Source organism: Carcharodon carcharias, chromosome 9 (assembly GCF_017639515.1).
Source record: "Carcharodon carcharias isolate sCarCar2 chromosome 9, sCarCar2.pri, whole genome shotgun sequence".
Lineage (NCBI taxonomy): Eukaryota > Metazoa > Chordata > Chondrichthyes > Lamniformes > Lamnidae > Carcharodon > Carcharodon carcharias.
The window spans coordinates 168,649,917-168,665,322 of record NC_054475.1 but is presented as its reverse complement, the minus strand read 5'-3'; the positions used below and the strand labels follow the sequence as shown (position 1 = coordinate 168,665,322).

General features: G+C 40.6%; 1 protein-coding gene across 2 annotated transcripts in view; it reads left to right on the top strand.

Moving 5' to 3' along the window:
• LOC121282052 (tripeptidyl-peptidase 2-like) overlaps nucleotides 1–15,406 on the top strand; it is a 121,540-nt gene that overhangs the window by 11,172 nt on the left and 94,962 nt on the right. For both annotated transcript variants that reach the window (XM_041195445.1, XM_041195444.1), the window contains exons 2-8: nucleotides 808–936; nucleotides 2,809–2,904; nucleotides 3,315–3,419; nucleotides 7,285–7,409; nucleotides 11,836–11,999; nucleotides 12,402–12,556; nucleotides 14,940–15,016. In XM_041195445.1, the coding sequence (XP_041051379.1) occupies nucleotides 808–936; nucleotides 2,809–2,904; nucleotides 3,315–3,419; nucleotides 7,285–7,409; nucleotides 11,836–11,999; nucleotides 12,402–12,556; nucleotides 14,940–15,016 (851 nt within the window). The remainder of the gene's footprint in view (nucleotides 1–807; nucleotides 937–2,808; nucleotides 2,905–3,314; nucleotides 3,420–7,284; nucleotides 7,410–11,835; nucleotides 12,000–12,401; nucleotides 12,557–14,939; nucleotides 15,017–15,406) is intronic.

The following is a 15,406-nucleotide window of genomic DNA, read 5'->3' as shown; positions in this document are numbered from 1 at the left end:
ATATGACCAAAAGATGAAGCAGCATTCCCACAACAAAATGATAGAATTACTCCATGAATAAAGTTTTTAAGATTTTGTTATTTTCAAGTCTCAAAGGTTACAGCTTTACATGGAATGGTTTTTGGGTAGACATGTTCAGAACATTAGAAATCTTGTGGATATTCTTCACACAAAGGATTGAGGATTGAAGCACTCTATTGCAAGCAGCAATTGATGCTTGGTTAATTCTTGGTTTTAAATCTGAGACGGATAGATTTATGTTAGTCAAAGGTATTAAGAATTTTGGGGCAAAGGCTGGTTTATGATGTTAGTTCCCAGAACAGCCATGATCTCAATGAATGACAGAACATACTTGAGGGTCTAAATGACCACTTCCTGTCTAATATTCCTACGTATTTCTGCTTTCTGAACACTCTTTTGTTGTAAAACAGCATAACCTCTGAGTCACTGTGAACAACAGCACAGAAGACCAGCTATCATTTATACAATGTCTAATTCTTGCAATTCAAAGTTATCTTGGATGCTTAAAAAAAGTGAATCATGTAATGTGAAGAACATATTAGAGGGAGCAGTACTGTTATATAAATGAATGACCAAATCATTTGAATAAAACAACCCCATTTCAGATTAGTAGGAGGTATATTTTGTGTTATAAAGGATATTAATTTTTCAGTGTTCACAGCATTTCTGTTAGAATATGTGTAACTATTAGAAATGAGCATATTCACATCTGGTCTCCCAGATGTTGAGAGCATGGAACACAAATGAACTGTCTGATTTGCTGATTACCTCTTATGTACTGTTCAGATAACAACAGATGGAAAGCCAAAGATTGTTGACCTCATTGATGTGTCAGGAAGTGGAGATGTGGACACTTCCACTGTGCTGGAAGCTAAGGATGGCATTCTAGTTGGCCTCTCAGGAAGAACTCTGAAGGTAACTCCCCCTAGGTCACTTCTGTACGGTTAACTTAAGCACAAAATTGTTCATCGCTTCATCTTGTTTCAGCAATGAGAGTGTACTTGCCAATGGAACACTAATACAATGCTGGAAATATTTTACTTAGTATGGTTTAGAATTACATTGAGTGTATAGCACAGACTCAGGCCGTTCAGCTCAACTGGGCTATGCTGATGTTTCTGCTCCACATGATTCTCCTGCCACCTCTCTTCATCTAACCCCATCAACATATTCTTCTACTCCTTTCTCATGTTTATCTCGTTTCCCATTAATGCATCTTTGCTATTTGCCTCAACCACTCCATGTGTTAGCATTTCTATGTTCTAACCAATCTCTGGGTAAAGAAGTTTTTCCTGAATTCTCCTATTGGATTCATTAGTGACTATCTTTTATTTTTGGCCTCTAGTTTTGGTCTCCTCTTGCAAATGGAAACATCACTACAGCAACCTTATCAAACCCTATCATAATTTTAAACCCCTCTATCAGGTCACTCCTCAGCCTTCCGCTTTTGTTCTTGGAAATATTTTTTTAAAGTTATGATGCATGGGTTAAAATGATTAATTGTAAGAGCTGCTGATTTAACTGTAGTTTGTTCCAATGGGAAGATATGCTTACATATAGTTGTAACTTATGTATGAAGCTTCTCAAAGCAGTCATCATTTATCCCCTTCACTCAATCAAGCGGGAACCGCCACTGTGGGGAGTGTGGGTATGAGATTGCTAATGTTTTCCGATGTGTTGTCAATTTAACCCATGTAACAAGCTAATGAACTGACTTTGATCGCGGTGGTCTTAGCAGTGTTCTGTAGATAATGACAGTTAGGATTTAGCTATATGTCACAAATTATGCATATGACATGTTCAATTTGGCTGTTGTGGTAATTTTCATAATCCAGCTCACATTAATAAAGACCCAGCTACAGTTCAGACATCAACATTAATACCATTGCAGTGACGCATATTCCATCTTACTGTTTGGAGATAGTTTTCACAAATAGAATTTTCTGATGTCAGCATTTGATGTCTTGCAGCTTGGGATTCAAAAGCCCACTTGTCAAAGTTGTCATGGGAATGGTTGACAAAAACGAAACGAATACTTATTTTTTTTTAAATGCTTCATTAATGCTGCAGATGGATTTGGCTCATTTCATACTTTACAAGTCTTGTGCATTTGGACTGAGACACCTGCGGACCCTACTCATGTAACAGGAAAAAGAACATTGTTAGTCAGGAAGGTGGTGGCGTAATGGTAGTGTCACTGCACTAGTAATCCAGAAGCCTAGGCAAATGCTCTGGGGGCAGGGGTTCAAATCCCACCACGGTAGCTGGTGGAATTTAAATTCAGTTAATAAGAATAGCCTGAAACATAAAGCTAGTCTCAATGATGTGACCATGAAACTATCATCGATTGTCATAAAAACGCATCTGGTTCACTCATGCCCTTTACCTGGCCTGCCTACATGCCAGACCCACAGCAATGTGGTTGACTTTTTAAGTGCCCTCTGAAATGGCTTAGCAAGCCACTCAGTTCTGGGTCAATTAGGGATGGGCAACAAATTCTGGCCTTGCCAATGAGTGAGGCCCACATCCCATGAAAGAATAGTTATTCAGCATTGGAAGGGCTGGTTAAAATGCACAACCTTAAGCAGATTTGTTGGTTTCTTTCCAACCTGTGTGTGGATTAACTGGGAAGTTGTTGATGGAAGGAGTGAGGTCCTATCCTTGATATCAATAAGTATGGAGATATTGTACCATTTGTTCAGTGTACAGGCTACTGAGGGCACAAACTCAGAGAATGCTGTGTGTGATCTACTCTCTGTACTGTGTATTGTTTGTGTTTTGACTTAGGTACCACCAGAGTGGATTAACCCTACTTTGAGGTACCACATTGGTATAAAAAATGTCTTTGAACTCTACCCCACAGCCCTCAAGGAGAGAATTCAGGTGAGTCCCTGATAAGAGAAGATCGAATTTGCAATGTGCATGTGTGTGTGTACATGCGTGTATGTTAAGTTGCTGCTGTCTATGTAGGTGCACATCAGATTACTCCATTAAGGCAGCTATTTTACACTTCTTTCCTTATGCATTTGGTCAATGCAGGATTTAGTATTATAAACATTCCTAGTCAATGCTGGCAATTTATAAAAATAAATTTTGACAGAACATTATTTGGAAAAGACTCCTCCCTACCAATGAATAAGTACTGCATTTTAGATCTGAAGAACTGTAGAAGTTTACAGCACAGGAGGAGGTTATTCACCTAATGCGCTGGCCCTAATTCTGCATTTTCTTCAAGATCGTTTTTTTTTCCCAGTCTGTCCTAATTTTGTGTGTTTGCGCATCTTTATAAACAGCAAGAGAGACGGGAGAAGCAGTGGGACCCTTCACATCGTGTTGCTGTGGCAGAAGCCCATCGGAGATTGAATGAGTTCAACAAAAACAGCACAAACCTAACTCAGGTAACCAAGTCCTAGTGTAGTCATAAGAAATGGGAGCAGCAGAAAGGCCATTTGACTCATCAAGCCCTGGAGGGAAAAGGTGTGGAACCAGATTTGTGTAGGCTCACTTGGGGCTGGCCATTGGAATTGTATGTAAAAATGAGTGACTCATGATCCAGCTCATCCACCATTCACCCTCAGTTTGGTTATCGTGCTGGGGATATGCAGGAAGTAAAATAAGCAGTGAAATATTTTTAAAAGTAATTGGCAAAAAAACCAGAGGGAAGATGAGGAACATTTTTTTTTAATGCAGAAAGTTGTTGTGATCTGGAATGTGCTGCTTTAAAAGGCAGTGGAAATAATTTTCAAGGGGGAATTGATTAGTTGAAGGGGAAAAAACTTACAGGACTATGGCGACAGAGCAGGAGAGTGGAACTAATTGGATATCTCTTTCAAAGATGCCTGATAAGCCGAATGCTCTCCTTCTGTTCTGTAAGATTCCATGTTTCTAGGTGCAGAAGGGATTTTTCCAAGTTTGGTTGAGATTTTGGGTGTTTAATACCATGATCAGGTGAAAAAAAAACCCTTTTATTTCCCCAACACTTTTTGTTTCCTCCTCGGGTTGAATCTTGTGACAGTGAAGAGATATTGCCGGGAATGATAATTCAATGGTGTGTAATTAAATAGTTTTTACTCCCCATTGTTGTCTGGACTTTATGGGGGATCTTGCCTCCATATGAAATATTTACTGGTGGTGTATTGAAGAGATAACAGAGATAAATATTGAAGAGATGGGAGTCAGTTGTTACTACTTACGTGTACAAACTGCAGATATGCTGCATACCAGAATCAAGGGTGTTTATGTGCCACAGATTTTACCAAGGCTGTTTCTTTCACTGTGTTGCTCCCCGCACAGACTCCTTGTACTTTTAAGTTTCATAATTTGCAAGAGCAATCTAACAGGGCTGTCACCCTGGGAAATTAGCAGCATTTAAACAGTTGGTCTCTTTTACATGACTAGCTTTGAGGGTCATGGGTATGCTTAGACATCTATACTCATGAATATGGAGGGTGTTAACAGGATCCAAGCTGGTGAAGTCAAAACCAAGACACAGAGCTTTTCTTTACTGAGATAGCTTATTGAATTTGTTCAGTCCCAAAGCTGCTCTCACAATCCCAGTGTCCCAGCTGTCCCCTGTTTATATGCTCTTTTTGAGAACAAATAAAATACACTAACAAATAACAAGTAAACCCCTTAACAAATTGAAAGCCCCTTAAAGGGATGTCCCCAATTTATATGTGTTCAAAGTACTTCATTAAACAATGCCCTTCACCTGTGTATCTTAGCAATATGATGAGCATACTATCAACAAAGGGGCTGTCTGAGCTAAAAAGCAGGCTTTAAATTCGGCTTATATATGCATGAACACACACATTTTGTTACTGGTGCCCAGCCTACTAACTGGCAACAGTTAGACTTGTGGCAGTAACAAGATTATCAAAACCTTGTTTGTACTGTCGCTCTTGTACAGGCTTTAATACAAACTGCTCGCATAACCATGTATAGGATGTGTATTTATCTCTGAGATTGGTGAATTCCTGTTACACCATCAACTTAATGCCTAATCCATACCAAAATCGACATGAGCTCAGGACCAATTTGTAAGTATAACTGCAGAATTAAATTGTATTTCATAAATCAGCTGAACATTTAAGCAGGGCTTAGTTTGACATTTCAGTGATGAAAAATAATTGCAAATTTGGACATGGAGACATGGGTTCTCAGAATTTCAGACATGTTTTCAGGTTGAACCTGACCAGTCCCAGAGTCCTTGGTTCATATGGTGCATATTGTTTTTGTTTTGCTGTACTGACCTAGGTTTTTGATTTATAGGTGAACATTTTTTGTAAACTGGAATGTCAGCCTAGATTATGCGCTCAAGTCTGCAGAACGTGACTTGACCCAGTAACATTCTGACCCTCTGAGCGACCGCTGGCTTCTTTCTGATGCCTAATTTTCCTTCTCAAGAGGGTGAATTCTATATACCCAAACAACTTCTTAACTTCCTTTGTTATAAATGACCTCCTAAATCTTTGTTTATTAGCCATACTTTATGGATTTTATACCAGTCGGTCTTCACCATTCTTTTTTCTACATTAAATGGATTTTGCTAGTGATCTGTTTAAGAATTAGGTCTTCGTAATCCCTTAGTTTGCCAAAACACTGTTAATCCTCTAACTCCATGAGGCAAAATCTGTAAGTGGACATCCGTGACCTGGTGTTGTACAGATCACTTGGTGGCACTTGACAGGCAATTTTTACTCTGAATTCCCCGTGACCAGGCATTGTTGCTTCTCCACAACAATATTGGGTGCTGCTAGCTGATAAGAAGGAAACCCTGACACAAATATAAGAACCAAGAAAACCAGACAAAAGTGCTTCTTGCAGTACAAGAATTGACAGTCTCTGTTGGCGACTATTATGATTATTAACATGATGAATGTACTGTTGTCAAGTGCATTTTGTAAGAGTGGATGTAATTCTAGCAGATTATAGAATCTAACGGTGCAAAGGAGGCTGATTGGTCTATAGTGCCAAGCCAGCTCTTGGAAGCAGCTATCCAATTTGTTCTGTAATTTTTTTCCCATTTAAGCTTTTATGCAGTTCTCCATTAAGCTGAGATTGAATCTACCTCCACCACCCTTTCAGGCAATGAAGCCCAGATCACACCGGTTTGCTGTGTCAAAAAAAAATCCTCAACTGCCCTCTGGTTCTTTTGCCAACTATCTTAAGTTTGTGCCCTCTGGTTACTGATCCACCCACCAGTGCATAGACCGTTTTCCTCTTATTTACTCCCTGAAAAAACCTCATAATTTTGAACACCTCCATGAAATCACCCCCTAACTTTTTCTACTTTAGGGAGAACAATCCTAGCTTCTCCAGTCTTGCCACATGACTGAAGTCCCTTGTTCCTTGCAGAATCACAGAATTGTTACAGTGTAGGCCATTCAGCCCATCGTGTCTGCACCAGCCCTAAGAATGAGCATTATGACTCAGTGCCATTTTCCTGCTTTTTCCCCATTACCCTGCACATTGTTTCTATTTAAATAATCATCTAATGCCCTCTTGAATGCCTTGATTGAACCTGCCTCCAACACACTCCCAGGCAGTGCATTCCAGACCCGAATCATTCGCAGTGTGAAAAAGTTTTTTCTCACATCATATTTGCTTCTTTTGCAAATCACTTTAAACCTGCCCTCTCATTCTCGATCCTTCTATCAGTGGGAACAGTTTCTCCTTATCTACTCTATCCAGTCCCCTCATGATTCTGAACACCTCTATCAAATCTCCTCTTAGCTTGCTTCTCTCCAAAGAGAACAGTCCCAACTTCTCCAATCTATCTTCATAACTGAAGTTTCTCATCCCTGGAACCATTTTTGTAACCCTCTTCTGCACTCCCTCCAATGTGTTCACATCATTTCTAAAGTGTGGTGCCCAGAACTGTACGCAGTACTCCAGCTGAGGTCTAACTAGTATCCTATACAGGTTCAGCATAACCTCCTTGCTCTTGTACTCTATGCCCCTATTAATAAAACCTAGGATACTGTATGCTTTATTAACTGCTCTCTCCACCTGACCTGACACCTTTAATGGCTTATGCACATATATACCCTGGTCCCTCTGCTCCTGCACACCCTTTCGAGTTGTGCCCCTTATTTTATATTGTGTCTCCATGTTCTTTCTACCAAAATGAATCACCACAAACTTCTCTGCACTTGTCACCTCTCTGCCCACTCCACCAACTATATCCTGATGTCATTTTGGGGAGATCTCTCAGTCTTTTAAGGTGTTAACGTGTTGTCTTGCAATTGAACTCTCCAACAGGAGGAGAAGTTGGTCCTGGAAGACCTTCAGTGCCAAGTTGATCAGTTGGATGTGCTGGAGAAGAAGTACTGTGACCATGGGCCCATATATGATTGCTTGGTTTGGCACGATGGAGAAAGTTGGAGGTGACTTAATTGTGAACACTTGTGTCAGTTCTTCAGACTTTTATGTAATGCACAATGAATTTTACTTGAGACATTTCCAAGAGACACAATCAAGCTCTTAAGACCAATTGACATTTTCTAAAAGTGAATCTGCATCATTTTTAAAAAATGTTGATCGAATATTTAATTTGAGCAATGACAAAAGAAGACAAATTCTTTACTTACCTATCAAAATCCAGTTGCAACATGCATCTGATGATGATTACAAGAAAGTAGAGAAATGTATATGAAGCAAAGCAAGTTTTGTTGCTTGCAATGATTGTAATCTTTGCAGAAATCCTGCTGAAAGTTCTGAAAGGAGAATGAAACTGTGAGAAAATTTTGTGACTGAATTGTTAAATCTTTCCTCCTGCCCATATATAATTACCATATCCTTGACTTTTTCTGCTTGTGAACTACACCCTATATTTACTTTAACATACTTGAATTCAACATTTGGATGTTGCCTGCAGGGTCTAGCTATTTAATCCTGGCTGCCAGCTTTGTCAGATTCCCATAGCTCAGGCATAACAAAACACGAGTACATTGGCTAATCTAAACTCCAAGTGCCTATTCCTGCTGCTGGTATGTGCTCAGCATCAACAGGTCATGTGAGCAGAGGTTAGTTTTAACATCACGCCTTTGAGCTTCAGAAATGCAGTGAAAGGTGGCAGGCCGGAAAGGAGGACAGGTCTCTTGTGGTAAATTTTAAATTGAAGAAGTGAATCTGAAAGTGAGAGCTGAAAGCACAGCTGCCAATGGTGGGGGAAAAGAAACTGGGGATGCACAAAAGGCCGGAATTGAAGGATCACAGAGAGCTCTGAGATTTGTGGGCTGGTTCCAGAGTCAGGAGGGGGCAAGGTTACAGAGTAGAGAGGGCCAAGGGCACAGAGGGATTTGAGCATAAGGATTAGAATTTCGAATTTGAGGCATTGCGGGGACTCCTAGTCCGATCAATTAGTTTACATTTTGCTACATTTATTTATGAAAGACAGAATGATAGCTATAGCATTGGGACCTTTGCGGAGTTATTTAGAAAGGATCTAAAATTACTCATATACTGTATCCCAAAATATTATTAATTGTTATAAATCTCTATTTGTATTTGAATGGATCAGTGTGAATTGTTTCCATTGTCTCCCTAGGGCGCCTGCTTCATAAATTGACCACTCACTCACTGATTAGTTTTAAATTCCCTTCAAGCACAGACTGTGTTCTCTGGTTCTCCTGTTCTGGACAAGGTGAAACAGTTGTTGTGGTTAACATTATCCAGTCCTGAAAAAAGACACTTGTTGCTGAAGCTTTTCATCTTGCACTCATCAGGACATTTCACAAGAATACCAAATGTAAAGGGAACAACAATTTATGCTGCATGAGAAGATCGCATGGTTGCTCAATGTGCAAGATTGATGCTGAAATAGGATGCATCAAAGCCATCCTGAGAAATAATGGCTACCCTGATCAGATCATTGCTCGCTGTATGTTGCACTAACTCATTAATGGGCCTAAAGTTGCTATCTTAGGTCGAAAAGTGTCCAGTTTATTTCTGATTATCCTAAAAGGGTAAGGTATCTCAAACAATTTGAGGGTGAAGTTAGCCATTTCACGTTGCTACTGTGCAGTAGCAGCACAGGTTGTATTTTCCACTAACAGGATGCTACCCTCAATCCAAAAAAATGTTCTGCCTATCACAAATGGGAAATAGAGTACATGAATTTCAGTGCCGGTGTGATGCTAGGTACATAGTCCCTACGTATCAAAGAATGGCAGATTGTATCAAACTGCATGTCCCTTTAGCTGGTCGTAACAGGCAAGGTACTGACCATAACCAACCAGTCTGTGCACCAGACAACATAGTGTCCAACATTAGATGCGATTCCACGATTGGACAACATTTGCTAAACAATCCTGAGTGTGCTAAGAATTACACTGACAACAAATTTAAGATTATCACTTGGGCTCACAGTGTGGCTCACTTACATGTGCTAGAAGCTACATATATTAATACACAGGGTCCTGCCCTTTGCAAACAGAAAGAACATGTGTACACATTGTGACAGCCATTCTCTGGTTCATTTCCCAGGGCAATGTCTTGACCAATCAGAGTCAACCTGCCTGGTTTGATTTTAAACAAAGCTTGACAGTTAACTAGTACATTTTCCATAGTAACACCTCTACCAATCAGAGTCTATTTGCCAACCAATCAGCACTCTTTATGCAGTATAAATTGTTGTTCCCCTTACATTTGGTATTCTTGTGCATTATCCTGATGAGTGCAAGATGAAAAGTTTCAACATGTCTTTTTTCAGCAATACTCAATTTCTGCACTACCAAAGAACTATTGCCCAGTCCCTTTAGAATCCTTAAGAAAACAATCGTATCACCTCTCGACCACTTCTCCAGTGAGAAGGTACCCAATTTATATTGTTGCTCCTCATAATGCAATCCCTCTGTAGAAACAGAAGGAAACCATTCAGTCCCTTGAGCATGTTCCACCATTCAGTTAGATAATGGATGATCTGTATCTTATCTATTGCATTGGTTTGATATCTGTGAATACTCTTGCCTAACAAAAAACTATTAATCTCAGTTTTGAAATTTTCAGTGGACCACAGCCTCAACAGTTATTTGCGGAAGAGAGATGAAGTGCTTCATCCCTGAATGCACTAATTCTAATTTTAAGGTTATTTCCCCTTGATCTGGACTCCCCTGCCAGAGCAAATAGGGTCGATAGAGAGAAACTATCAACTCCTTTGATCATCTTCAACAGTTCAATTAGATTATTCTTTAACCTATTATATTCAAAGGAAATATAAGCTTAGCCTATGTAACCTGTTCTCATAATTTAACCCTTTTCACTCAGGATGGTCTCTTCAATACCTACAATATATTTTTTGTAATGTGGTGGCCAGGACCATATGCAGTATCTTACCAGGGATTCATTAACTTCACTATTTCAGCACACCATTCACCTTTTAATACACCCCAATGTTTTTCCATTCACATGATTTTTCTTTCTGGACTCTTTTTGTTCCCAAGTGGAGCCTCTTGCATTTTTCTGCATTTAATTTCATTTGCCCAATTCCCAAGTAAATTTAATTCCTCCTGTAGCTTATCCTATTCAACTCTGGAGTGTACTATCGTTATTAGCTTTGTATCATCTGCAAATTGAGCCACTGAGCTTGTGACTCATAGCTCCTGGTCATTTACAAAGATATTAAACAAAAGCGGTCCCAAAACAATGCAAACCCATCATCGCAGTGGATTCATGCTCCACGTGTTTAGCATTGGTGCAGAGTCAAAATGAATATTTTCCAAACCTAAACTTGATATTCAAAACCTGAGAGGGATATGCAGAAATTTGCGAGAATGATATGCGGGATAAGGGACTTCAGATATGTGGGGAGATTGGAGAAGCTGGGATTGATCTCCTTCGAGCAGAGTGTGTGAACGGGAGATTTAATAGAGGTGTTCAAAATCATGAAGGATTTTGATAGAGTGAATAAGGTGAAACGTTTTCCACTGAAAGGAGGATCGATAACCAGAGGCACGGATTGAAGATAAATTGAGAAAAGAATCAGAAGAGAGACGAGAATCTCTTTTAGGCAGCATTTTATTATGATCTGGAACGTAAGAAACAGGAGTGGGCCCCACATCCCAACTGCCATCAAATACGTTCATGACTGACCTTGGGCTTCAACTCCATTTTCTTGCCCACTCCCCATATCCCTTAATTCCCTGAGAGGCCAAAAATCTGCCTATCCCAGTATTCAACGGTGGAGCATCCATAACCCTCTGGGACAGAGAATTCCAAAGATTCACAGCCCTCAGAGTGAAGTAATTTCCCTGAACTGATCGGCATCTTCTCCTGAGACTGTGGCCCCATGTTTTAGACTCCCTGACCAGGGGAAACAATCTCTCAGCATCTGCCCTATCGGGGGCCTTCAGAGTGAAATGGGATGGAATGCCATGTCGGAAAAGGTGGGTGGAAGCAGATTTCAAAAAGGAATTAAATAAATATTTAAAAATGAAAGATTTGTCGGGAATGGGGAAAGAACTGGGGAGTGGGTCTAATGGATAGCTCTTTCAAAGACCCAGCACAGGCACAATGTGCTGGATAGCCTCTTTTTGTGCTCTGTGATTCTGTGCACTGATTCTTCAGGGGAGCAGTGTGAGGCTCCAAGAGCTGAGTCTCACTCTGCTTCATTCTGGCTTCAGTTCAGGTCCTGACTCCAGATTCCAGCTGCGTTTAACTGTAACAACAGCTGTAGTGAAAAAGCATAATCGCCAACAGAAATGCTGCAATTACAGCACAGAATCAGTCTTTGACTCTTTGAGCGCCCCTTGGGCATCTGCTTGGAGTTTCTCCTTTACATGCCCCTCATTTATTTTCTCTCTGGCTTTGTAGAGCTTGTGTTGACACCAGTGAATGTGGAGACCTGAGCAGCTGCAATGTGCTGAGGAACTACAAAGAAGGCCACGAGTATGCACAGCTGGGCAAGTCTGAAATGCTGAATTACTCCATCAACGTGTATGATGATGGGAACACTCTTTGCATTGTCACCAATGCAGGTTAGTGCCCAAGTGGAAGGAATATGCGTGTTGTCTGTCTGTCTTTAAAAAAGAGAGCATTGAAATAAACTGAAGCTGTGTTTCTAACATGGAGAAAATAAGTTACAAACACCTTGAGTAAAGTTTAAGGAGAACCGGAGGGAGATGATGATTCTTTTTTCAACATACTGAGCTGTGATCTGGAATGCACTGCCTAATAGGGTGATGGAAGCAGATTCGATAGTAATTTTCAGAAAGAAATTCAATAAAGTTGAAAAAAAAAATTGTGGAGCTTTGGGAATAGAGCTGAGAAAGTGGGACTAATTGGATAGCTCGTTTAAAGAGCCAGCACAGGCCAGATAGACCAAATGGCCTTCTGTGCTGCGTCGTTCTTAAAAAAAAGCGTTCTCTTTATGTACACAGGGTCCCATGGAACACATGTAGCTGCAATAGCTGCCGGACACTTCCCAGACGAACCAGAAAGGAATGGTGTAGCTCCCGGGGCCCAGATATTGGCTATCAAGGTGGCTGATTCCAGGTTAAACACTATGGAAACTGGGACCAGCTTAATCCGTGCGGTAAGTAGTATTCTATTCACTAATCTTTAGCGTACTGTTGTAGCAAAGAATTGCTTCTAATTACATGGTAGCCTACTGCGATCCGCTTTGTAGAATGTAGTTTTGTATGTAAGTTGAGTAAATGCATCATCCACCATGTGTGGTGTATTTGTGTCTCATAGGAACATAGGAATAGGAGTAGGCCATTCAGCCCATGGAGCTTGCTCTGCGATTCAATACACTCATGGCTGATCATCCACTGGAATGCCTTTTTCTCACACTATCCCCATATCCCTTTATTTCATTGGTATTTAGAAATCTGTCAATCTCTACTTTAAACATACTCAATGACTGAGCTTCCACGACCCTCTAGGGCAGAGAATGCCAAAGATTCACAGCCCTCTGGGTGAAAACATTTTTCCTCTGCTCGGTCCTAAGTGGCTTCCCCCTTATTTTGAAATTGTGTCCCCTGGTTCTAGACTCCCCAACCAGGGGAACATCTTGCTTGCATCTTCCCTGTCTATCGCTTTAAAAATTTTGTAGGTTTCAATGAGATCACCTCTCATTCTTCAAAACTCTAGAGAATGCAGGCCCAGTTTCCCTAATCTCTCTTCATACGCCAGCCCTACCATCCTGAGAACAAGTCTGTTGAACCTTCGTTGCACTCCCTCTATGGCAATAATATCCTTCCTAAGGTAAGGGGACCGAAACTGCACACAGTACTCCAGGTGCGATCTAACCAAGCTTTTATACATTTGAAACAAGACTTCACTACTCCGGTACTCAAACCCTCTTGCAATAAAGGCACATTAGCCTTGTTAATTGTTTGCTGCACCCGCATGTTAGCCTTCAGTGACTTTTTGACGAGGACACGCAAGTCCCTTTGTACATCTACACATTCTAATCTCTTAACATTTAAGAAATACTCTGCACATCTGTTCTTCCTACCAAAGTGGATAACATCACATTTTTCCACGTTATATTCCATCTGCCATATTCTTGCCCACTGACTAAGTCTGTCCAAACCCACTTGAAGTTGCATTGCATCTTCCTCATTCCCACCTAGCTTTGTATCATCTGTGAACTTGGAAACATTACATTTGGTCCCCACATCCAAATCACTGATATATATTTTCCCTCTGGGAGATAGGAGATTTCCAATCTCTGTGTTGAAGTGAAACAAGATCATAAGAAGTAGGAGCAGGATTAGGCCATGCATCCTCAAGCCTGCTCTGCCATTCAGTAAAATCATGGCTGCTCTGATTGTGGCTATAACTCCACTTTACTGCCTACCCCCCACAACCTTTTCACTTTCCTGCCCAGTGTCACATTGCCTATGGGCCACTCCAGTCAAAACAGATTTCTGATACTGTGGCTGCACGACATAATTAAAGTTCCCGCTTATGCGGTTCCAGATGGCCTCCCACCTTCCACTTTCTGTTGTCTTGAGCTCATCCAAAATTCTGTTTCCCAAATCCTATCTCACACCGTGTCGTTCACCCATCATCACGTGTTTGCTGACTTGCATTGGCTCGTGGTCCACCGACACCTCGATTTCAATATTTGTATTTACATGTTCGATTCCCTCCGCCCCCTCCCTATCTCTGTAACTCCCTCTGCCCCAACAACCTTCCAAAAATTCTGATTTTTTTCAGTTCTGGCCTCTTGCATCCCTTCTTTCTTTGCCCCACCAAAAGTGGCCATGTCTTTAACAGGCAAGACTTTAAGCTCCAGAATTACCTCCCTAAACCTCCTTGCTTTTTCCCATTTAAAATGCTGTTTATAAGCCATATCTTTGACCAAACATTTGGCCTTGTAGGAATGTCTCCATTGGCTCAGTATCAATTTTTGTCTGATTATCCTCTTGTTAATTCCGTTATTGTTGTATCGTCAACTGCCAGGATTGTAGAAGGTGATCCAGATGCATCTCGGTCTTTTTCACCCAGCAATTCCTTTGTCCATCCTCTGCCCACTATCTTAAAGGTGATGTTTGCCTGTTTATTTCAAATAGGCCAACTCCTGCACCAAAGCAGAGGATAGAGGAACGTTGTAACTGTTCATCTGCTGCAATTACCAACAGTAATTTCTATGCTATTATGTAATTTGGGATGGTTCATAATAATTTATGTCATCGTCGGCATCTTTCCATCTACGTAAGATGATGGACACGCAGCAAATCAAATCTGTTGGGAATGTGGTAGCTTTATACGGTGCACTTGTGCTGATAGCTGAAGAAACCAATCTGTAAGAAGCAGGTTCTGCCACAAGAGTTGCATATAATGTGGTTATCAGGTGCTGTTGTGGGTTGTTGTTTTTGCTGTTTGAATGTATGAAGGGATATCAAAAGAAATAAAGCCCTGTCATTTTGTAAATAATCACAAGCATTTTACCTTCAATTTTCCAGATGATTGAAGTGATCAATTACAAGTGTGACCTTGTAAATTACAGCTATGGTGAAGCATCTCACTGGGCTAACTCTGGGTAGGTAGAAATTCATCTTGTGTTACACTGATGTAAACTGGACAATTACAGAGCTTGTTTTGTGAACAGCCTTATTGACGAAGCTGCCTGTTGGTCACAGCTGCAGAATTCACTTAGATTAATATAGATTACAGTATAGTTTACGTGTTCAATCGAAGTATTCAAAAGGGAATTAGACTATTATCTGAAAAGGAACTATGTGCAGGGAGAAGGCGAGAGAATGGCACTAAGTGAATTGCTCATTCAGAGAGCTGGTACACTCTCTCAATGGGCTGAATGGCCTCCGCCTGAGCTATAACAATTCTGTGATTGTACAGAACAAAATATGAAAGCAGTTTGTGTGTGTGAGTCTGTGTGTGCGTGTGTGTGTGTGTGTGTGTTAGCGTAATC